This window comes from Rhinolophus hipposideros, assembly GCF_964194185.1.
Source record: "Rhinolophus hipposideros genome assembly, chromosome: 16".
Lineage (NCBI taxonomy): Eukaryota > Metazoa > Chordata > Mammalia > Chiroptera > Rhinolophidae > Rhinolophus > Rhinolophus hipposideros.
This window is the reverse complement of record NC_138062.1, coordinates 16,610,021-16,635,373: the sequence shown is the minus strand read 5'-3', so window position 1 is coordinate 16,635,373 and position 25,353 is coordinate 16,610,021. Positions and strand designations below refer to the sequence as shown.

The 25,353-nt window shown below is 39.5% G+C and overlaps 1 protein-coding gene across 1 annotated transcript; it reads right to left on the bottom strand.

The window, feature by feature from the left end:
* Window positions 1-1,060: 1,060 nt before the first annotated feature.
* ZNF330 (zinc finger protein 330) lies at window positions 1,061-16,755 on the bottom strand. Its single transcript, XM_081077766.1, has 10 exons — window positions 16,553-16,755; window positions 13,763-13,892; window positions 11,971-11,990; window positions 11,794-11,864; window positions 9,343-9,422; window positions 6,243-6,369; window positions 5,709-5,813; window positions 4,415-4,461; window positions 3,257-3,374; window positions 1,061-2,108 (listed from the first exon to the last, which is right to left on the bottom strand). Exons 2-10 carry the CDS (start codon window positions 13,880-13,882, stop codon window positions 1,837-1,839), a joined length of 960 nt encoding a protein of 319 aa, XP_080933892.1. The 5' UTR covers window positions 13,883-13,892; window positions 16,553-16,755; the 3' UTR covers window positions 1,061-1,836.
* Between the last annotated feature and the right edge of the window lie 8,598 nt (window positions 16,756-25,353).

The window sequence follows — 25,353 nt, the reverse complement described above, 5'->3', positions numbered from 1 at the left end:
CTGCCACAGTAATGCTGACATTTCAACTTTGCTCAGAATTGGCCGTAGCTTTTGCCATGTTTCTAGAAGCCATCCTGGTACTGAGTTCACACCATGTCTAGAGATCCTAGCTGGAGTGCTAAGTCCTATTAATTTAAGATACCTCTCGTCCTGCAGCCCAAGGACCCAATGTGGGTGCTGCCACCCAGACTCTGTTCTGGCATCTTGACCAACACCCTCACATTCTCGTCGCAGGTGTGCTCCTCCCAGCACCTGCCAATTCCTGCCGCTCCTTGGGGGCATAGTGGTCTGTTTCTCCTCTCTTCAGGCCCAGAACCTCTCCAGCAGAGTTTTGCTTAAGCCTAATTCTAGTTACTTAACGTTAATTCTAGGCCTCATAGCCTGGAGACAGGGCAAGTCCTGAAGGGGGCACATGTTGCCCGAGAAAGAGACCTCTGCATTGTCATCCAGCTTGGCAGAGGTGGGGGGGTGCTCCTCCTTAACAGAGGGGGGTGGGCTATGACTGCAGGCTCAGAGAGCTCAGCAGTCTGGGGAGTAAAACTATTCAGAGGTATCCATTCCGATGTGTGCATCTCACTTGTCAGGATCCCAGGTTTCCCCAAACAGTGCCTTGCCTTTGGCAGCCATCTTTGACGTTTATCCATTCAGACTAAGTCCTGGCCTTCATCCTCAGTTCTCTCAGCTCTGCTGCTGCGAGAGATGAGAGCTTTTTCCACATGTATCCAGAGGCCTTCTGGCTCTCACACCCGGTTTCCATTGCCCGTTATTGCCCTCAGCTGTCCATTATGTTTCTGTAGAGTAAGAATGGCTCAGCAATAACCTTCCAACACGGTTATCCTCAGAGCGCAAGTTTTCTCCGTTCTTCTGAAATGCCAGCCGATCCGATAGCGCATTCCTTTCCACCACTCCCTCCCAATTCATTCCCAGTGTAAGCTGTTACAATTAGAACTTGTGCCAGCAACTGTCTGTTCTCCACCTCCACCATGAACTTGCACAACTTGCGCCCTACCACGATATTAACCTCCGCTACCTATTTCACATATTAGAGAAAAAAATGAAGCAAATACAAAAATGTTGGAATGCTTTCCAAAGTAAGTTTAAAACATTGAGAACAAAAAAATTGAATAAAACATCAAAAGTATATAACTAGAATACTAGATTTATTCAAAAAGAAATAAAATTTCCCGGGTAAAGCATCCATGTAATAATACTGCTTCTGATTCTGCGTCTCTGAAAAATGCCTATGTGGTCTCCTTTGTCTATACATTTAGGCATTAATAAGAGACACTGTTCAGGACACACAATGTGAAGAAATAAATGAGCCAATTGCTAAAACATACATACTATGACTATGTGAGATAACACAAGATTTAATGAAAATTTAGCATATAACACCTGACTTGTATCCTATGGACATACGAGCAAAAATACAGTAATTCATTTTACCCATTACATTTTACAAAATCAGAATGAATTCATAAGCAGTGTTTTTTCATAAAAACAGCAATTTAGTTTCAAACAAATATATTATCATCCTATTCTTTTATCCTGCCTAAAAGTAAATCCTAAATATTCTAAAATCAGTAAAAATCCAATCCATGATGCTTCCTTCCTTCAGCTGCTTGGATCCATAAATATCCCACATTTGCAATCATTTTTCTTATGCTATAGGCCTGATTATCCGTTCCTATAAAAATGCTATGCTCCACTCCTTGCGCCAGTACCTGTGACTAGTCTTTCACCCGAGGCTAAGTGACAGGACTTCTGAACACCCACACAGTCCGTCAGGCACTTGCCTTCTCCTCAGACAAGGTCATGGTGGGCACGCGGCTCTCCCTAGTTCTCTTGTTCCTCATAGTGAGCGTAGCCGCTGGCGTAGGTCCTTCCTAAATTCAAATTAGTAAACAAATCTGACGACTCAGCATCTGAATCCTTCCCACCTTCCTCTTCTTCCTCTTCATCCTCCTCTGCTTCATACTCATCCTCCTCATCATGGTAGCTGGTATCACCGTACTTATCGGATGAAAGGCTCTTCCAATAGGCATCAGACCCAGACGCTGCATCTCCCTCTTCACCTCCAGTCTGCCTGCCAAATTTCAGGGAGCGTGCTACAAGAGACAGATAGGTACATGGCAACTGACTAGTGCCCATTCTCTACATCCTCATTTTTCTCTACAATGTATAAAATTACATGACTTGATTGGCTGCTGCTTATTCCCAAATGAAAAAGTAGGCCACATTTCCCTAATTTCCTCACTTAATATTTAATTGGAAAAAAAGGAAACCTTAAAAATAACAATCAGTTCAATCCTGCTTGGAATCTACAAATACACCATATATAACAAAATAATAAAGATGACAGTGTCACTTCACTAAATCTGGAAGAAGTTGGAAAACAAAATAAGAACAATAGCACTCTCTAAAAATTAGTTAAATAAGGCATACTAAAAATTAAAATGCCCCTTGTCTGATCAATTATTTTCAAATCATAGAGAGTTGACTCCATATGCCGTTACATTTTTCGTAAGAGCAATTTTATAATTCAGATGTCCTAGAAGACAAAGGCTTTCATTTCTTCTGCCTTAGCAGCAACAGTTTAGTGCAAAAATCAGCAACATCGCCAGTCTTACCTCAACGTAGAACTGTATCTCTGATTAAACAAAGTACTGTAAGTCATTCAGAAGTATGGTTCCATTCTGATGTTTGCTAAAAAGTCAAACTCTTTTTAACAAAATTGTGAGCTGCATTACTATTCACATATTTGTAGTAGTCTTATTCCTTCATAGAAGTTATGTAAAAACCATGAAACCATTTTCTATAGCAGTGATGTGGTACATGATAAGCACAGCTGCTCAGATTCTACACACCTAAGAACGGCTTCAGAATGAATTCCAACTTCCAAGGACTGAAGATTATCAGCACTTGAATATTAAGGATTTATAGCTACTCAATTATTGAACAAGGAAGCCTCAGCAGAAACAGAAAAATCGTTTTTTGATCTGAAATTTCAGTAGTCACTATGTCATTAACTGAAGCAAATGCCAAATACCAGAGAGAATGATGGTATATTTCTCAAGTTAAATTGAGAAATTTTACCCATATATTTCCTAAGGTTGTAAAATTCCACCTTCTTAAGAGAACACATTCATCTTTTCAAATAGAAAGGAGACAAAAACGAAAATAGAGAAAAAAAAGAGATAAATCTCGTGTAAGCACAAGAGCAAAATCCCCCCACTGCTGTTAATAAGAGCCTTACTTGACATGCTAAGATCCTTAGTTTCCTGAGTTTCATGTCCACATTTAGGACAGGGGGGCTGTTTTCCTTTCTCTTGTTTAAACACCTTGCTTCTTGTATGATCATCACAGAAACAAGCCTATATCAGAGAAGTAAAAATAAGCAAGTAAACAAATAATTCAAAAAATACACAAAGACATTCACTATTTCAAGGAAATTTGAAGATACATATTGTTAGGGCAGAGATTAAGAGTTTTCTTGATACTGATCACATTCCTGATTTCAGTGTCTTAAGGGAAACAGTCTTTGTCAGGACTCTTCTGAACTGACCTAACATAAGGTAGAAGCTATTCACAGGGTATGGCATGTAGACAAAGTTATTCCTTCACACATATACTAGTATTCGCAAAGCCCCTGATGACATAAAGGTGAGCAGCCTATCTACCCTCGCATAGTATACAGTCTACCTGGGACACAGACCAGTGGAGAGACAACTGCAAGACACCGTGCATTGAAAGGGAGTACAGAGGAGAGGCACTAAACCAGATACGGGATTCGGGAAAGACCGCCTGGGCGACATGAAGTCTTAGCTGAGATCTGAAGGAGAATGGGTGTGCAGTAAGGCAAGCAAAGATGGAAGAGTGATCTAAGACAGAGGAAAAAGAATAGACAAAGTTGAAGAGCTTAGGGAGAGGTAAGGTGGAGTCAGGAATATCACCAACAAGCAGAGAAGTGTTTGTGAGAGGAAGTGAGTCACCTGTACCTCTTTAGTGATCTTTAACAAACAGAAATGCTGGAGACAAGGTCTAGGAAATAAAACGTTATAGAAATCTTTACTTTACTCAAACTCTCCTAAGCAAGTGAATTTTGACATTAATTAACATATACTCCCATCATTTTGGTCAGAATATTCTCCATAAACGAAAGGTGTGAAAACACTGAGCTAAGATTTAAGAGACATGTACACTAGTGTCAACTCTAAAACAAGCCAACTGGATGACCTCTGGAAAGTCGCTAAGCTTTCTCAATGCAATTCCACAATCTCTACAATAAAAGAACTGAACTCAGTAATATTTAAGGATCTTTGCACATTAATCATAGCTATCAGTCATCCAAGGGCTGGCGGTGGAATGTAGGGATTAAAAACAAAATCTAAAAATAAAAAATACGCAAATATACCTTACAACGGAGACAGGAATGCTGACCGAGCCGATTGCATGAAACACCTGTGGGGGAAACACATTATGTCCAGATTCAAACTCTGAATGAAAATAGTATTTTCCACCAATTCGTACCTGAAGTACTTAGATCAATCATAAGACAGTTTTTTTTTTCTGTTTTATAACCTGGAGGATATATAAAAATGAGATTGAATACCCTGACAGAAGGAAGAAAACCAACAACTGCTATATACTTTAAGATGTTCCTTTAATCTGAGAATTTCTGTACAAATTTTGCAAGAATTACATATATAACATATAATATGTTACATTATATATATGTACATATATATGTATATATATATATATGACTTATCAATTTATAGATGAATTTATAGGGATCGGCATTTCATACCAAAATAAGAATATAGGGATCGGCATTTCATACCGATTTCAAGAGAATATCTGGAGAATTTCAGTCTTTCCCATGATGCTATCTACCTTCTCATAAGGGCTTTCTAAGTGCCAGGTGTCATTCTAATTAATGCTTTTCTTTATATGGATTCTCATTTCAGTTAACTCTTTGAAAAGAAAATAGCATCTTTCTTTTAAGGAAACAGGTTTAGAAAGATTTCATGATGTAAACAGAATCATATCCAACAAGAAGAATTCAAGTAATGTTTTAACTCCAAGACTTGAACTTTTGAGAAACAAGAGTAGAAATAAAATGTCAGCAACACTGGTTCTCAAACTGGAAGATAAATGAGAATGATGTCTGAGGTTAAAGCACAGGCCCAGCACCACATTCTTAAAGACAGACTCCAGGGATTAGGCCTGAGCACCTGCATTTTTTTAAAAAACCTCCACAGATGTTCTTGATGCACACCCCTATCTAAGAATTACTGGAAATAAATTAGGGGTGGTATCACTTACCTGAGGGACGTGTGTGTGTGTGTGTGTGTGTGTGTGTGTGTGAGAGAGAGAGAGAGAGAGAGAGAGAGACAAAGAGAGACAGACAAAGACAAGTGAGGTAGGAGGCTTGTTACAGTAACCTTGAGGTGAAAATGACATTTAGTATTCAGAATAATCCAAGAAAATGAAGAACTGACCCAACCAAAGTGCCACTGATACCCCTGTTGAAAAAAGCAAATGGACGTGTTATGCATTTTTTTCTACACACAGAAAATAGATATTGGGTTAAATTACAGTCCATGAGAGGCTGCATGAAAAACTGGATTCCTCTTATGTGAAGTTTAACACTTAGACTAGTAAGAAACGTGGGTATAAAGAATGTCTAACACGTCTAGACTTACATTTAAATGTTTCCGCCTCTAAAACCTGGCAGCTGGCTTGATGTTCAAACTGATCATCTTCACAGAGAAAGTTATGGCAAAAAGAACAACTGAATATTCTGCCTCCTGTTGGATTAAAAACAAAACCCACAAATGTAAATACGGTCAACTTCCATTTAAAAAACACATTATCTATCAAACTGTTCAAGAAACGATGGCACGTTATTTCAGATTTACACCCAAACGAACACGAGTCTTTGTTCTTGTAAAGGCTACAATGAAAACGGCCACAACGCACCATACAAAGTGGACTCCCCATACATCATACTCCCCTGCTCACACCCTGCTGTCCCCTAAGACGGCTCCCTGCCTGTTTTGAATAACAGTACTAGCACTATGACTGCTGGTGTAAGTCCCTTTTCCAATGACTGAAGCAGTGCCAGGAGTTAGGGCTGACGGTATCCTGAAAAACTCGTAGGAAGAGCACGCAGAGTGTTTCAAAGTCAGCCTTCGCGTGTAGCTGAGCTCACTGCCCGCATGTCGTTCGTCACTTACCGTGCTCCCAGACTCCTCGTTCGCACTCCACACACTCGGCTTCAGTGAGAGGGCAGGCACACGCGTGTGTACTGAGACATTTCCTACCGTGACAAACCCACGCTTCACAGAAATCACAGATTGCACCCTGCAACCGACAAACACGGAAAATTAATCTTTGTCACTAGACTGGCTGTAACCACTGTTTACTAGCAACCATCAAAACTGTGTGTGTATGTTTAGTAACAGCAGCCCTCAGTGACAGTGGATGGCTTCACTGAAGAAAAAAATGTTACTGTTTACTCCAAGCCAAAATTAAAGAGGGTTCTCTGAAAACTACTCTACCTACAGCTATTTATAATACACAGACCTTAGCTAGAAATCAAAAGAAAAAGGAGCAAGGGGGAAACTACACTTACCCTAATATTAATCACTGAAGTAAGTCAAGAAGCTGGAAGTGTAGCCTTCAAACTGAATTGTAATTCAAGTGTAGAGTCCACAGTTTAAGTAAGTATTCTTGTCTATGGCAATTCCAGTAACTAAATTGAATTTTTTCAATATTAGTATTTCTGACTTAAGAAAATTCCTTCTTAACTGTAATTTATAAAATAATCACTCATATAACTTTTCTAGAATAATTGAGAGAAAATATTAAACTTCTGTCAGCATGTTTTTTCTTTTAAGGCAACTTATGCTTTAAATCAATTGATGTTTCTTTGAGGAAAAAATTAAAGTAAGACATACAAAACTAAATGACAGCATAAGACTCTCCAATTCTATATAGAGACAGGATGGTAAGACTACACTTTTCCATAACACAACATCAACGGTGTTAGGAGCTAGAAAGAATCTTAAGGAAATGGACTGAACAGTCTTTCCTTCACAGATGAGAGACAGGGGGCTGATACTAAGTCCAAATCCCAGAGCTACATTACAGAGGAGCCGAGATTTACGTCCTGGTCCTCTGAATCTCAATTCAGTGTTCTACCATGGAAGGCTCTGTAATACTAAAACTAGTATCCAGCAAAGAGGAAAAATGGTTTTTGATTTGTAAAAGTAGACTGTCAGTGTAGACAGCAAATCCTCAAATCTGTCTCTTGGATCACTCAGGGTTCTAGCAACAGAGAGAGAGCACACTAAACTGGGTAATCCAGGAGAGTTTAAAAGAGATAATACAAAGAACTGGGAAAGGCTTAGAAAAAACATTAAGGGATGATACAGTTCCCACCCCTGGGCCTGAGGGGAGGAAGTTATCAGAAACCCAAGAGAGAGCCATATGGAAAGGATTACCTGGCCATATGGAGAGGAACTGTGTCCAAATCAGGATGACCCACTAGAGAGTGAGTTGGGAGAATAAACAACCAGATCATATTCTCCTCCCACCTTCAGGTCTCCTGCCAGGGTCTTCCAGGGCAAAGCAGGATGGAGAAGAGTGAAGGAGAGGGAATCTCAACAGGCAAAAACAGATGTCCAGAGAATCACTTTTCTAGAATTTACAGCTAATGATTCTACTTAAATGTCTTCTTTTATAAAGACATTTATAAAAGACATTTATCAAAAAAAGTCTTCTTTTATCATTCACCCTCATACAACTCGGTAAATTTTTTTTTTTAAAGTGTCTGGTAAATTTAGACATAAGCAAGCTACCAAGGAAGATTACTGTTGCCACGCAGCAGCCTACCTGTCTGTCTCCTGGTACCTGCCCCTAAAGCAAGGAGAGTCTATGAGACGAATCCTTTCAGGGACTTTGCTTCACCTTTGTGCTTCCACCTTAGGTCTCCCTGTTTGGCCCCAAAATATGGTGGTCAACCAATGACGGTAAGATTCCCCATGGAGGCAACAACCCAAGCCAGGTGGAGCAGAGTGGGGACCAACAGGAGAACCCACGGGGTTGACAGAGGTGGGCACAGCCCCTACCTTCCCCTGGATAAGGAGAGCTTCTGCCTCTGTGACCACATTCCTTCCCACAACCTGCAGGGAAAGTGACTCAATGATGTGCTCTCCATCCTATTCATATGCATAAAGGTTTTGTCCCTTGGGGAAGGACATACATCCTGAGACTTCCTGTTCAGCTGCCTGCAGCAAGGGTGATTGGCTTGAATTGGTTTCCTATTATAATGTATGGGATTCACAGATCTTGAGATTGACAAGCTTTATCTCCTTTACTTCCCCACCTAACTAATAAAAGCCAGGTGTTGGCCGATTAGGAGCTCAGTCCTTGAGGCTGGCCCTGCACTCTATTCTTGGCTACTGTCTTAACCCTGTGTCGCCCTCCTCGCTCCAAACAACTCTTGTCACTCAGGACAAGACAGATTACAATGGTTTTGAATTTACAAGATGATTAGGAATAATTTTAAATCATAATAATCATAAAAAGGTCTGCCTCGTGATGCAAAATTATGTTCTTGGAAAGTTACTATAAATAAAACAGTCTGCTTGATGTAAAATAGTATTACTTTCCTTGTGGACTGAAATTTGGACCTGAGCATAAAATCAATCATACAGAATACAGAGTAAAACTGGTTGAAAGAATAACATTTTTTTAGTGAAAAAGAGAGCAAAATGTATCACACAATGCAATTCTTTTTATTATTTAAAACGATGAATTTCCTTAGAAAATTCTACATGTAATGAAGAAATTATATATAACTTTATGTTAAGTAGGTATGCTTTTTTGAAACATAAAGCTTTAAAAATCTATTAATCCTAGTTTCTTTTGGAACTAGGTTGCTTATTTAACCGAAAGCTTAAACCTTGGTTAAGCAGGGCTTCCAGCATAGTACATGATATACTATGTATGAAGTCTAATTATGACACATTAGAAAGGTACTATTGACAAAAGAATTTTTGTTTAAGTCAACATTAAATAAGTTTCTATTCCTTGTATGTTTTCCAATAAGAAAAAGGAAGTAGTCAAAAACAAGTGGGCAATAAAGGAAAATCACACAAAGAACAGGCCATAGATAATCCAGATAACTCCAGATTGATTGAACCAAGGGACAAAGCAGTGCTATTATATAGTTATAAAATATAACGGTTATAAAAAATAACCACTGATCACAATGACTTTCCCTTGTCCTTGGAAACATAATAGTCTAAAAGACGATGACGAGAAGCTTACCACCATTGCAAGGCCAGTACTGTATACTCCAGCATGCTTTATGACACAGTCTGAAGACTTCATCATGCATTTGGTTTTCCCTAGTAAACAAACAAATTTGCACTATTAGTCTTGCAAAGTAGTACATACAAGTATTCATTCATTCCTCTTTTTATCTAACCTAAGTTCTTATGGAAATAATTTCAAATGGATAGAATTCAGCATTGTTTACTGTGCATATAATCAAAAAAAAGTAAAACTGTATCACTGGGATCTCATTATCTTTGTCAGATCTTTTGAGATTAGAAATTTATTAATAAATCTGTAAATTATTGTCTGTGTCTATGAGTTTTTCTTTCTCATAACAAGACAAACAAATGAGAAAGAAAAACTCATAGACACAGACAATAATTTAGTGGTTACCAGAGGGTAAGGGGGTGGGGGGTGGGTGATGAGGGTAAGGGGGATCAAATATATGGTGATGGAAGGAGAACTGACTCTGGGTGGTGAACACACAATGGGATTTATAGATGATGTGATACAGAATTGTACACCTGAAATCTATGTAAGTTTGCTGACAATTGTCACCACAATAAATTTAATAAAAAAAAATCTGTAAAAATGTATTGCACAATAAAGTCATACATTAATTCATATCTGTAGTAAAATCAGAAATTGTAAGTTATACTTATTATAGCAGCATAAAATGTTGTGAATTTTCAGATGAATTAAAACAGATTTTAAAAAGCTATGCTTTAAAGTGAATTTAACATTTTATAATTCACAATAAAAACAGACTGGTGTAAAGTTATTGCTTATTTCTTTCCATAGACCATCTCAAGCCAAACCAAACCAAATAATGGTTATGCATCTTATCTGGTTCATTAATTTTAAGTTTATCCATGTGTAAAAATTTACAAACACAGCCACCAAGTAAACATCTCCAACAGTATTTTCAAATAGTCCCCAAGTGAGCACAAAAACAACAATATAGTGATAGAGTTAAAAATCGCCATACAGCCACAAAAGCTTTGATCTAGTAGCAAATTACCAACCCGAAACACTGTCGGGAAGTTTACTTATCACATACTATGTGAAGGTTAACGGTGACATACTATTCAACCATCTCAGTCTTCCACAAAGTGGAAGATGAAAGAAACAGAAGATACCCAATTTTCCATTATCTTGATTACCTGAGGAACAAAGCTAGACAACAGGAAATGGGAAGAAAGAGAAACTGGAAACGAGATGCAGCAGCTACCCAACTGTTCCATGTCTAACAGTATAAGAATCAGTAAGTGGGAAATACATCTATGGGTAGCACTACAAAATTTAAGCCCAGAAACACTGAAATTATAGGAAAGTCCTAGCAAGAACTTAATCTTCTCCATAGTCTATTTTCTCACTCTATATTCATTCCTTTTATAAAATAAGGATATAAACACTGGCAGATGAGTGATCTAGCTAAGCCTTTTTTCTCTTTATCATTAATGATAAACCTCAACGTTGTCTTCTTTGAAAGCTAGAACTAAGCTAGAAATGTTCAGGGATATCGCCCTAAACATTCCTAACTTTCTGCAATGTTAACATACATAAATACATTTAAATGAATACATCCCAAACTGTGTTCCCCCTGAAACTACTATCCCATAACCAAAAGGGACATTGGTTCAAATAAAAGTTTGGGGAACAAATGGGAGTGAACAAAATGAATCAGGTGTCTTTATTTACTGGAGGTCTTCAGAAACTTTAACATATGTTATATATGTAATAGAAACCTCCCAGGTGGGAACGAGGGGATGAAACGTGAGGCATTTCTCATATGTACTCATCATTTTAAGAAAAACTTATATCCCAAGTATTCTGAGGAAGACTATTTGAGAAACACCAATCTTGTTCTATAAATTACCATCTAGTTTCACTCTGAATGATAACATTTACTCTTAATAAAAGTTCCCCCTTATATTTGGGAACTGAGTGTGGCTTTAGGAACTCTATTCTAATCACTCGGGAATCCAAGTGAGGATATTCACGAGTCATATGCTAATGCCAAACAGAAAAACAAGTGATTGTAAAAGTGAGCACCAGGTAAATGTGGAATAAAATTATCCCCAATGGTCTAACACACTGCAGGTAGTATCAGCATGAATCACAATTAAGAAAAGTAAACAAATGGATATCGACAAGACTAAGGTAGCATTATTAAAAATTCAGGATCACCAAGTTACTAGTCTGAAATCTGATCTTTTAACATGTGAAACAACCTAAGCTGTATCTTAATCATTTTCTAGCATTATATCAAAGAGACAAAAATCAAGACCTGATAGTGTTTTGCTAGGCCAAATAACATTCTGCTATTTTATTACTGGTAAAGTGTAACATTCTTGTAAACAATAATGATAAACCCCCAGTTTCATACTGCCAAACAAATGTTGGATAAAGGGCAGGTGTCCTTAGTTACCATATACTTACCACACTGTGCACAAATTGGTAACTTCTGTACAGAATTACAAAAATAGCAAAACGCTCTATTCTTCTGCCGCCTTGTCATGAAAAATAAAATTTTAAAATACAGTCAATGCCAGACAAAAGATCAGAGGGTCTATATTATATTATTCTACATAGATAGGAAAAAAAATAAAAATTTACCTCTGACACTTGTCACATTCCTGTAAAATATAAAAACACAATTAATTTTCTCCTGGCTGAAAACTGTTAAGTTTACTTACATTATAAAGAGTATGCTATTCTTCATGTTAAAATTTAAGTGACACTTCCCCAAACTCCAACTTCACCCATGTCTACAAGCACCTACACATAATAAAGGTAGTGGCATTTTCATCATAAAAAAGGCTAAACACAGCGGTAGTATGTTTTGTTTTGTTATAATGAATCAGAAATAATACAGACTAGACACAAGAAAGAGAGAATATGATGAGGCTCGCAGAAAATCCAGAATCTGAAACACGGCATTCAAAATTCTCAACAATCTGGTCCCTAACCACTTTTCAAATCTTGCTGGCCTATTCTCTTTAGATTCAAGTCACTATTTGTCAGCCATTTTCAAAATATGTCCTGTACTCTCTTTTCAACGCCTTATTTATTCTAATACTTGTCCCTAAAAAGTCCCTCCTCATAATCTTTACCTGTTGGAAGGTGGGATGATCCTACCTCCTCTGTGAACTTCCCCATCCAGACACTCTATCACCTCAGTCCTCTGGGACTTCTACGGCAACACTTCCAAAGTCCGGCCCTCATTATGCGTACTTATGTATGTCGTTTCTTGTTTTGTCTGCCCCATACCCCTCCTCTCTAGAAATGACCCTGACACACAGAAAGGAGACCCTATTGTCCCATCTGTGCTCCTCCAACCCCCACCCCAGCTATAAACAGTCCTGGACTGGGTACTCGCCCAAGTCTAAAGTATCAGACTTCTTTCTCTCTCTAAGGGCAACGAGATGTGAGACATGCCAGCTAGCAGCACCTAGGCGCCCAAAACAAGGAGTAAGACAACCTGGAAAAATGGTACCAAAAAGCAAAAAGAAGCAAAACCCACCGATGGAACCATAAGGTGTTCCAGGTTCCAGCTGTCCCTGTATCTCAGCTCCATCTTGGCCCTTCCCAACTACACAGGTTAGTCCACTATTCATTCAGTAACTCTATTTCTCCCCAATTATTTGTTGGATTTTTCATTTATAAGTAAAGTGTTTACCTGTGTCATCCATCTATATACCCCCTGCAGTGCCTAAACCAGTAGTACCTGGAACACAGGAGATGCCCGATAGTTTATGGAATTAAGTCATAACGCATCTCATGTGTTTGATAAAACAAAAGACAAACAGAGAGGAATAGAAAAGGAAGAGAGGAGAGGAAACAGACAAATGTGGGACACTCAGAGAAACACAGTCAAACAAAGAGGTAATGATGACCTAAATAATCTCTTGCTTTTCACAACTTTAACAGAGCAGCCCAGAAATGATCAGGACGAACCCACTCAGCACAGGGAAATAAGGTAGTAAAATAGGAAACCAAAAGATGTGTCAAGAAAAGCGGCAAGTTTAGAAAAGAGAAATGTAATGAGTTAAGAATTGCTAAATGATGTAAAGCTCCAATAGGACAAACTGAATTAAGGCATATAAATAAGGCAAGGGAAGCTGGAAAATTCGTCACACTGATGCTAGTATGTATTCTTGGTCAATATCTACTTATCATCAACAGTAGCCAATGTAATATGGTAGGTAGGTTTTATAAAGAACAAAATCAAATAAAAAAATCATTGCTACTTAGTGTTAACAAAAACAATGGATATGACACTAACAGATTTCAAATTCAATAAAATATATGCAGCAACACTGTTTTCACTAAAATTTTATTCAGGTGTTTTTCAGACAACTATTATATAATTTTTAAACTATCAACTGATACCAAAAAAAGCTGTTACCATTGAAGCGTTGCACGGGTGTTTAGCCAAATCTATGGTGCTTCTTGATGCTCTTAGCTGTTTTTCACGTTCTCTGCGGTTCTCTGCCTTCTTTCTAGCACCCGTCTTTTTTTTAGGCATTTTCCCCCTTCTACACAAGAGAACAGAAAAGATATAATTGCCTGATTGCATTTGCTATTTTAAATAAACTTAGAAATTTATTCTCATTAAATTTTAAACTCAACACTATGGTTTTGATGGTTAAGCAATTTTAAGCCTTTATGAAACATTAAGCACACATTATCCCAAATGAAATAGATGACTTTTAAAATAAGGCACTATTTGCACTACAAACAATTCTAACAAATGTAAACACCAAAAAAAAAATTATTCTAAGAGCAAATCGTTTTCTTTCCCACTGGGAAAAAACAGTGTTTCTGACATTAAGCATCCTTTAATAATTACTCTGTAACAAGTTTTCTAAAAATTACTAGGCAGATATGGTTAACAAGAAATCATTAAGAAGTATATTATGGAAGGTAGTGTGGAAGTTCCTCAAAAAATTTAGTATAGAATTACCATGTGATCCAGCAATCCCTCTCCTGGGTATCTACCCCCAAAATCTGAAAACATGTATCCATAAAGACGTATGTGCTCCAATGTTCATTGCAGATTTATTTACAGTGGCCAAGACACGAAAACAACCAAAGTGTTCTTCAACAGATGATTGGACAAATGAGATGAGCTATATCTACACAATGGAATACTACCGTGCCATAAAAAAGATGAAATAGTACCATTTGTGACAACATGGATGGGTCTTGGGCTTATTATGCTGACCAAAGTAAGTCAGAAAAAGTAGAGAACCATATGATTTCACTGACATGTGGGATATAAAACTGAAAACAACAAATGAAGACAAACAAATGAAGAAACAAGAACTCATAGACACAGACAATAGCTTAGTGGTTACCAGAGGGTAAGGGGGTGGGGGGTGGGAGATGAGGGTAAAGGGGGATCAAATATATGGCGATGGAAGGAGAACTGACTGCGGGTGATGAGCACACATGTGATTTATAGACGATGTGTTACAGAATTGTACACCTGAAATCTATGTAACTTTACTAACAACTGTCACTCCAATGAACTTTAATTTAAAAAAAATAAAAATAAAAAATAAAGGACAACATTGAAGAATGAAAAAGTATATTATTAATATTGACCACTTTACCACTTTTTGATCTACATATTCAGATGACCTGATTCTGCCAAGGTACGACGTATAACAAATCATATGTTTCCTAGTATCTAAATAAAACATCTAATAGTCAAGTCAAATGACAACATTAACTACGAAGCCTAACTTCTCTGATGAAAGATACTAACGGTGTAATGGTTGCTTTGACCCTGAGAGCTGCCCCTCTCTCTACCTGCAGTGAGCATCTAGTACATTAAGTTTTAACGACGACTTACGTGAAAGGAAAGGGCCCGTAACAAAACCACGTTGACTACTGGCTAATTGATATAAAGAAGACTTAGGTTCCTAGCCACCTCATCCACATTGTAAGGACATGATTCGAAGGAAACATTGCAGGACCTGCCGTCATTTTTAACAGGTTCAAATATACGTTTAAGAGTATATATGTACAGCATATATTAAAACGATGGCTTGAAAGCCGACTTTTATCACTTTGCTGAAACAACCACCGCATTGCGTAACACAAGATTCCTCACGAAATAACTCATCTTAATTTGGCTTTTCATCCGTCTGAAAACCACCAGCCCCTGAAGGGTTCCAGCTCTGTCTTCCTTGGCACAGCCTGCCTCCCGGCCCTGCCTGGAACACAGTCAGCGCCCAAGACATGCAGAGACACTAACGAACTACGGGCTTTGCTTTGAAATCCTGACATTCTCGACATTCTTCAAAGTAGACATATGTTTAAAGTCTTTTCCAAGCGTGATTTTCAAAATCAGCTGTTGAAATGCCTAAAAGGACATCAGACGTGTAGGCCCCACCCCGAACACCCCCGTCTGAACGTCCCCGGACGGGCCCAAGTTTCCCGGGTGACGGCGGCCCGCCACCTGCCCGAAGACAGAAGCCACCTCATGCGAAGCCCGGCGAGCCCGTGGCGCGTGGGGAGGGTCCCGAGACAGCACACCTCGAAGACACGTGTGTTTTACTCATGCAAAAGGGCGCATCGCAGCACAGCAAAATGACACGGCAGCTGCTCGCACTAGAAACACGGAGGCCACTCCACGTGTCCCTACTCGGGGTTCCGACGCCGACGTGACAAGAGCCGACCAGAACCCAGGGCTCGGAAGTCAAAACCAGGGGCGAATAAGGCCGGGACGCTTAGACGGCGGGCGGGGACCTCAGCTACGTCCGGTCACCCTGCCGGCATTTACACTGACAACACCTCCAGGGAGAAACGTCCGCGCGCGGCGACGGCCCCGGGAGCGCGCTAACTGATCACGGGGGATCCCACGGGCGAATGTTCTGCGTCCCCAGGGGCCAGCCTGCTGAGCAAGCGGAGCCTCAATTTTTCCCCCTTTTGTCTGGGGAACTTAAAGGGTACATTGTCCTGTTTCCGCCTTGTATGGGTTTCAGCCCTGCGCCAGCAACGCTCCGACCTCCTCAGGACGGGGCTCGAGTCACCCACGGGGGAAACGGGCACCGGGTCACTGCGGCTCTGGAGGGAGGACCCCGAGGGGTGGCGGGGGCGGCCAGACACTCGGCGGAGGGGCCACGCGGCTCCGGGAACCGGCGGCCGCCACCCGCCCGCGCGCGCGCTCCGGGCCGACGTCGCTCACCCTCGCGGGGAGGTCGGGCTCTCTCCGGGGGCAGAGGGACAGGGAACGGCGTGATGCCGGCCCGCGGCGACAGCAAATCCAGCTCGTGCACCGCGACTCCGGGGAGGAAGCTACTAAGCCCCACGGAAGGCGGACGGAGCCGGTTTCCGACGCCAGGAGCCGGACCGGATGTCCTCTTACGACAGCAGCGTCCTGACGGCAGCACGTCGACGGGAAGGGACCCGCCCACCTCTGGTCGCTCCGCCCCTGAGGGGCGGGCGCTCTCAATCCTTTAGGACAGCATCTCCCAGGAAGGAGAAGGATGCTGGAGAAAAGAGGGACAACAATGGGAAAGCAGGAGGAAAGGGAATGCGAAGGCCCCCTCAATCTTATTTCTTCGGAAAAGGAGAAATCTAGAGGAAGAGAAACTTATGAAAGGGAGAGGTCAATAAACTCACAAACTTGGTACTGGATCAGTTGGTACTCAGAGAAGTCTTGCATAATTCTTTTGGAAACTTTCTGCTACCTACACCCTAACATCCCACTTTTCTTGTTTTTCTGCACAAGCGGTGATTTTAGTTGCCTGTTGAAGTGATGTCCTAGCCTCGTTTGCCTTCTGTTTCCACTGTGCCCTCTGGAATGCCCGAAGACACATTCTTTTGTGAACAAATTCTCCCACATTCTGGGCTTCTGGTGGGTGTTTCCCTGGCCCGAACTGAAACCTGACATCCTCTCCCTTGCAAAGACTGCTTTAAAAGTCTGAAGTGAAGTGCTCGTTTCCCCACATTTCTTTTATCCCTTGGTTAGGAGGTAGAGTCAGTCCCCTTGCTCCCCAGTGCCTCGCCCAGATCGCTCTCTCTCCTTTTTATGTAGCCATGCCACTTTTTATTCTTCATTGTTGCTATTTTTTTATCCACTCCTATTGATGGAAAACTTTGGAACCTAACTTTCAACTTCTGCCATCACTCAGAGTTGCATTAACATCCAAATGGAAGACCCTTTCTCTTGGGTTCTTGATTTCTTATCTCCCATTGCCATCACCTCCAATGGGTGATCCACTTCATGATTACACTCCAGGTCTTATCGTCAGGTGGATCTAGTCCACCACCGAAATCCAAAATTCAAACTATCCTACCAACTCTCTCACTCAATTCTCTCCTAATGAAGACTTCAAATTTCTTGACCCTTCTATTTTCTCCTTATCAATCATCTCTCTGCTTTCTTCCCTGTTTCCCCCACTCCAGTTTATAAAACACAGTTTATCATATTAATCACAAGATGCCTTATTTTCTTTCTGACCAAACTTACTAGAACATTCCCACTTCAACAGCTTGCTTTTTCTTTCCTGCACTTCTGAGTATTGTTAAGGGAAAAACAATTACACAATTATGGTTTTACACTAAACCCAAAGTTGTCAACTTCCACAAGGCTCTCACAATTGTCCTTTAATCTTCCTATATTTTCCTAATCAGATCTATCATTTCCATTCTCCATATGGCTTTATCAAATCTCCTCTTTCTTCAACCTTTCCATGACTTCCTCCATCAATTTCTGCAGATTTTGCTTCCTATTACAAAGAGAGAATAGAATAATATCAATAATAGCTATATATCTATAATTTTGTGTTCCTGGTCTTCTAATTACTCTACAGAGAGATTATACAACTTGTCCCAAGACTACACAGATGGTTTAGCTTATAGCAGTTCTTAAACTTTTTGCCTCAGGACCCCATAAAATTGAAGACGCTAACAAGCTTTTGTTTATATGGGTTTATATGGGTTACATCTATTGATATTTACCATATAAAAATATTAAAACAGGTAAAATTTAAATATTAATTCAGTAAAAATAATATTCATAAATCTATTACATGGTAGTATAAATAAAATATTTATATGAAAGATAGCTATATTTTCCCGAACAAAAAAAAAACATAGAAACTGGTATTGTTTTACAGGTTTGCAAATCTCTTTAACATAAGCTTAATAGAAGACAGATGAATTCCTATATCTGCCATTTTTTTGAGAAATGTTCTGATGTTCTCATTTTCCCAACATATATCGGTAGTTAGCCAGGGAAATTGCAAAGAACCCTCTGGGGAAGGACTAGGTGAATTATTATGCGGTACATCTTTTATGATATTTTAGAGCCTTCTTCCTGAGAATCTAGCCTTTTCTCTGTTTATGGTTTCCAGATCCAGAAACTGGCTCAGACGTAAAAGCTGAGCAAAGAATTATGACTCATTATTGGAGTATTGCTCTGAGACCCCTGGTCATGCCCTCCTTAATTTCTTCTGTTGATACAAACTGAGCACTATCCTTGTTTGCTGCCCATCCATTTTGCTCCCTGGGACACCATATTCTGCTCTCCATCTCCCTATCTTCTGAGGATCAGGCCCTCTCATTCACTGCCACTCATCCCTCGCTGCTGATTACAATAATTGCGCCAGGTTACATGTAAAGAAAGCCAAGTTATGGACCCAGTGCAGGAGGAAAGCTGAGGGCAGATCCTGAAAGGAGGACAGGAGCACAAGGAGGAGGCCTCTGCATCATTTTCAAGATGAGTCTGGACCATGTTCAGATTCAGAGGGTTCTGGAGAATCTGGGGATTCAAGATTTGTCAGGTGTAACAACCTAGTCTATTGCATCAGGGTTTCTTTTCAACCTAGCATTTCTGTCATTGGCATAGCTGACCTACCTGGGCTGCATGGTTGTTCATCTCTGTTGGTAGTTTGCCACAATTAGGATTAAGTGCTGGACCTGTTTTGTTGCTCAGCTTTTTCTGTCCTCGCACTGCAAGAGATAAAGGCCTCTTTATTTGCTACAAAAAAGGCCCTCTGAATTTTACTCAAGATTTTTAATAGCCATTAACCATTCTCAGCTTTTTGCAAAGAATAAATTTTGCTTAGCATCAGCCAATTCCCGTCCTCAACATTACTATTCCCCTCATATTTTTAAATGCCTAATACATCTCACCCACTAGTGTACAGGTATACCCTCACTTTTTAAAAGTTCACATCATGCCACTTCACTTTTACAAAAGACCTACATTAGTATCCATTTTCGCTAACCAAAAAAAAAATACAAAGAAGAATTTTACTTTTATGGAGAAAATCAAAATAGCCTTCCACGTTTGTTTTGAAGGGAGCTCTTACAGAGGCCACGTGCACCCCAAGCAGTGAGAGTGGCGCTACCAAGTTTCTTCCCCAGAAACCACACTCAGCATCTTAGCATCAAACTGCCATAGCTTTGAACTGTGTCTGTGAGTATCTGTGCTTTATCTCCATCTATTTTGTGCATCAAGCCTAGATATCTATTTCCGGCAAGATATCTGGAGAAACTCCTTAAGAATGTAGTACACAAAATTTTGGATGAAACAAAACCAAAGAAAACAAATAAAAATCTTTTTCCAGTGCATGACTAAACTGACAGGAAAGTAATAGAAGCTCAAGGAGATTGGGAAGAATGGGGAAGTAGAAATCCATATAGTAAACGAGCTCCTGGCATTTGGCTGAATCCATCTGAAAACCCCCAGTGACCTAGAACTTGGATTCTAGTGAATAACATGTGCATTGGATACAGGGGTCCTGTGGCCAAAAAGGGTAAGATGTTAGGATGGAGACTCTTACATAGAGCTGAGACCCACAAAGGACAACTCCTTCAGTATAGAAACAAAATTTAAAAAATATCTTGCCACCCAGAGGAATATGGTAGAGATAATTGCTTGTGTTACCTTTGTCTCTTAGTGGAGTGGAAAAAAGTAAAAATAAAAAAACACCAAAAGACAATTCCTAACTGTAAACCAACCTTCAAGCATTTGTTTGTTTGATTTGAAGGCTCTCCCTCACTTTATTCCACAGTGAAATAAAGATAGCAATTAGGAGAAACCTAAAGGGGCTCCAGAACATTCCTAAAGTTCGACATCCCTGATGCACAGTTACTAAGCCGCTTCCTCCCCCAGCTCACTGGGAAGCATGAGTATGTGCTGTGTGGAAAACTCAGCACACTCGAGACAGTAAGTCTGGAGTCCCTTCCTTTCTGGCTCAGTGCATCTGGAGGAGCTGTGGCCCTGCTGGTTGTTTAGCCCCTGCTTCTGGAAACCACAAGTCTCCAATAGCCTGCAGTGGGTCCTGCAGAATATTCAGCGAGGTGTTGTCTTCGTAGCACCTGGGACTCTGGGAGCACTGACATGACACATTTAAATCAGACTGGGTAGTTAGAGGTTATACTGTAAAGACTCAACTCATGAATTGTCAAAGCATCCACTTTTTTCATGTTTCTTCTGTTATTTTCTTCCCTTCCCTTTAGGAATGATCATTATTATAATTCTGCCTGAGTGTGGAGCTTCAGGTGGAATGAGTTTTTTAAAAATTAATTAAAATATTGACAATAAAGTTCATACAGCAAAGTCAACTGCCCTACCTTCCAAACCTGAAAAGTCATTTACTGTAAATTTTGAACATAGAATGTGTTTTTTTATCCAATACAGCCATCTGGATGACAGTAGTTACCAGATGTCCAAAAAAGTTAAAATAAGTAAAAAGAGTTAAAAGGGTAATCATTTCCATTACTATCATACTTGGGAACTAGTAGAAGAACAATATATAGATAACCTTCAATGCCTTTAAATCAGACTCAATATGATAAAAGTTGAAGTACATTAATGGTTGTACTTGGAGGAAATAAGGCATTATTAAAAACGTAATTAGATAATTTTCTAACTAGGAGCATAAAATGTGTTGTTAATCATGACAAATACCTAATACCAGATAAATAATTATTGATTTAAATGATAGTTTAATTTTCCTTAGAATAGGATCAAACTAAATCTTCAAAAAGGATTTCATAAAATAATAAGAATAGATACATACATCTAATCTCCAGCGGCTTCCATAATTAACCACGATAAAGCAAAAACACTTTAAATTACAAATATATAAAATAAATATGACTTGTTCCTTTTTTTTTCTAAAGCCTGCTACTTAAAGATGTTAAGGTAACAATTAAAAATTACATCAAAATCAGACATGAACTATATCAGTTGGGAAACACATTCCACTGCATGTAACTGAAAGCCCAACTTTATAGTGGATTCAACAAGATAGTTTATTTTTCTCTTGTATGACAGGAAGTCCAGGACAGGTATAGTGGCTCAAGAAGTTTACTGCCAAAGTTTTGGGGATTCTTTTGGCAATGTTCTCAAGGATAACCATTGTGAATCAACCTTTTAGGCAGGAAAATAGAGGAAGGAAGAAAGGTGAAAGGACCCGCAAGAGCTGAGTCAACCTCTGTCAACAAGCTTTCCTGCAAACCCAACCAAATGACTCTGGATTCTGATAATTTATCAGGGTTAAGTTACTTGAGCATATCTTGCTGCCAGAAAGACTGGCAAATGGAGTTTTTCAGCTGGACACATTGCAATGCTGAATAAATTTGAAGCACTGCTATTAAAGGGGAAATGGATAATGGATATTAAGTAGGAAACTAGCAGTTTCAGACACATCTTGATTTTTGATATTTCATAACACAGGAAATTTGAAAGCTGTAAGGATGGATTATTTTTTAAAAGTGGGTCAAAGTGAAGGAGAATGTTCTTTTTAAAATCCCTTCCAGTACAAAACAGCTAGATCCTCCATACGACACCATTTTTAATGCATTGCTGAGCTCACAAGAAGTAAGGAAAATCTGTGACACCACCACCTCCCTCTCCCTGAAAAAAGTAAAATAAAAAAGCTGGACCTGCAGCCAAGCTGTTAAAAAGTAACTAACATGTCAAGGGTATTCGTCTGAGGGCCAAAATCAGAATCAACACTGCACATGAGACTAAGCCTCTTGCCAGTAACCAGTTCAAGGAGCTCATTCAGAGGCTCTTCAGGTTCTAACATGGGTCCTTGAAGGCAGCTTACGTGGCCTGGGTCAGCAGTGTCACTGGCTTCAACAAAAAGCAAATGTTGAAGGAAAGAATTTCCAATTTAGGCCTCCAGGTTATCCACAGATTAAAATCAAGCAAGCATGAAATCGCAATAGAAGATGAACAAATACACACAGCTAGAAGTGGCCTAATACTAAAAAAAAAAAAAAAGAAAAAAGAAAAAAAAGAAAGAAAGAAAAGAAAAAATCTACAAATATTAATAGCTTAAAGATGAAAAAGTACACTTCATCTCATTAGTTGTCAAAACACATTCCATTCATCACTCATTTATGATTCTAACCATACCTATACAACTTATAAATTCTCTTACCATTTCGAATAATTTTCCTATGAATAATGTCGGCTTTTCTAAGTAGATAATTATACCATCTGTGATTAACAACCTTTTTCTTTCTACCTTTCCAGCTTATATCTTTTATTTATATTCTTGCCTTAATGAGCTGGGCAGAATGTCCAGTACACTGCTGAATAGAAGCCATAATAGAGGGCATCCTTGTCTGGCTTCTGATTTTACAGAGAATGCTTTTATCGTGTTGCTATTAAAATGATGTTTGAAATTATAGGTTTTAATAGATACCTTTGCAGGAACAGCACGAAGAAGATTAAGTATGTTCCTTTCGGGGCAGCCGGTTGGCTCAGTTGGTTAGAGCGCAGTGCTCATAACACCAGGGTCATTGGTTGGATTCCCACGTGGGCCAGTGAGCTGCACCCTCCACAACAAGAGTGAAAATAATGGCTTGACTTGGAGCTGAACTGCGCCCTCCAAAACTAGATTGAAGACAACGACTTGGAGTTGATGGGCACTGGAGAAACACATTGTTCCCCAATATTCCCCAATAAATTTTTTTTTTAAATGTTCCTTTTTATTACTGAGAGATTCTGTTTTAACCATGAATCAGCGATGAAATCATGAACTCTTAAAAATAAATTTAAAAGACAAGCAACCCGTTGGAAAAGTGGATAAGAGATGTGAACAGGCAATTCAGAGACAAGAAAACACAAATTGTGAATAAATATATCCAGTTATTTTTTAGCCTCATTAATAATCAGGTAATTTCATACCTAGTCAAAATACTCTAGAGAAACTTCTGCACGTATGTACCAGGAAATGTATGCATAAATAGTAGTATAATAACAAAATACTGCAAACCAGCTCAAATGTTCAACAGGAGAATGGATTAATAAATTGTCACATATTCACCCAATGCAATGATATACAGTAGTGAAAATGAACAAATTGTAACAATATGCAGAATTGTGGATAAACTTCAGAGTAGAATGTTTACATACTATATATATCTTATTTTGCATGTTACAGATATTATATATTTTAAATTACAAGTGGGACTGGTCACCTGTGTATGCTCTCAGTACTCCCCACCTTGATGGGTGTCGGGAGAGGCCATTTGCCATGGACCTCAGCTGTGAGTGTGCCACAGACGCAAGGCCCTTTCACAGGCCCTTGCTCATAGTTATGTTTGCAGTGAGCAACCTTGAGGATTGAGGTAACATGGCTCGCTGGACAAAAATCAGGCTGCTTCCACTTGCTAACAAAAACTAAATTCCTCAAACTCCGCGTTCTTTGGCTATGGTGCAAACCTACTGTGTCCACTGTATCCACCTGGCTGCTCCACAGTACGTCTGAGGCTGAGAATTAAGGAAACCAATATGATCATGCTGACGCTCTGGCCATCGCTGTGCTGTGAGTACCAAAGTCCTTTGTACTTGATCCAAAAGTCTTGTGTCCTCTGCCAGCATCCATAAACAGTAACAGGCTAACTTAGCCTGCAAGCTGGGTAAAATCCCAGACACTTCCTAGCCATTGACGGTAAGTTGGGAAACTAGAAAGACTTCAAAAGACCTCGACCCTTTTTAAATCATTAACTAGCAATCTTGACTCGGACTGTTCAGCAACCTCTACAGATTTTTTTGTCCTTTCATGTAAAAGGAGATAATTGAAGTAGATAGCCTATAATATTTCATGATTCTATACTGTATGAGTATGGAAACAATATCCTGAGATCTAGAGTGAAGGCACTCATCCAGAGAAGTGAGTTTGCAAAAAAGAATTGAAGCTCTTTTATAATTTTACCTTTTAAGTGTCTGAATCTTATATCATTAAGTGCTTTGGTGGATGGAGTTTCTTTCCTCTCCCTGCCTTCCATTTTCTTTATTTTCCTGCACACGGGTATTAATGCAACGGAAATAATGAGATATAGAAATGTGCCCCCACTCTAGGCCATTTTCCTCCTGTGCCTTTCTCAGTATTGCAGGGGCTGGATGCCTAGGTTCTGGGTTAGATTTCACCTGTGAAAGACAGGCACGTGAGATTTGAAAAGAGGCAGAAGCCATTATCCCTCCCCCAGAACAAAGTGGGCATTCGCTCTAGCTGACAGCAGAAATGAAGCTTTGCCAGCCACTTCTAGTCATTCTTCTGAGAATAACTCATTTCAGTGCCACAGATAACTGAGATCATTGGTGTTTTCCTGTGGTTCCTTCAGTTTCCGTATTTTTTGAGATGTGGTTTTTCCTCCCTTTTGCTTCCTTGACCCTTGTTTCAATGTTTTGTTGTTGTTTGTTTTTAAAGTACTTAAAACCTTGTGTTAACTCCTTCCTGCTTGAAATACCTGTGGTGGTTTTCTCTTGACCTAACTGAACCCTGCCTAATAAAAGAAGGTAAATGTTTAGGAAAAGCTACTCTAAATTGGTTTTATTTTCAAATTTTTATATTGTCAAAACTGTCATGCAGGGTGCCATGTGGAGTCTCTGTTCCCGCTCCCCACATAAGAACGCAGGATATGGTGAGGGCAGAAAGGAACAGCCATTGAGCCATAGATAGGGGAGTCATACTACTATATTCTCACTGGCAGCTCTATAGTCTCACTGGAGGC

Coding starts and splice junctions, on each gene's coding strand:
- ZNF330 (XM_081077766.1), bottom strand. CDS start 13,882: ATGCCTAAAAAAAAGACGGGTGCTAGAAAGAAGGCAGAGAACCGCAGA. Junction 11,991..13,762: donor ACCCGTGCAACGCTTCAATG/GTAACAGCTTTT, acceptor TATATTTTACAG/GAATGTGACAAGTGTCAGAG. Junction 6,370..9,342: donor GTACTGGCCTTGCAATGGTG/GTAAGCTTCTCG, acceptor TGTCGGTTGCAG/GGTGCAATCTGTGATTTCTG.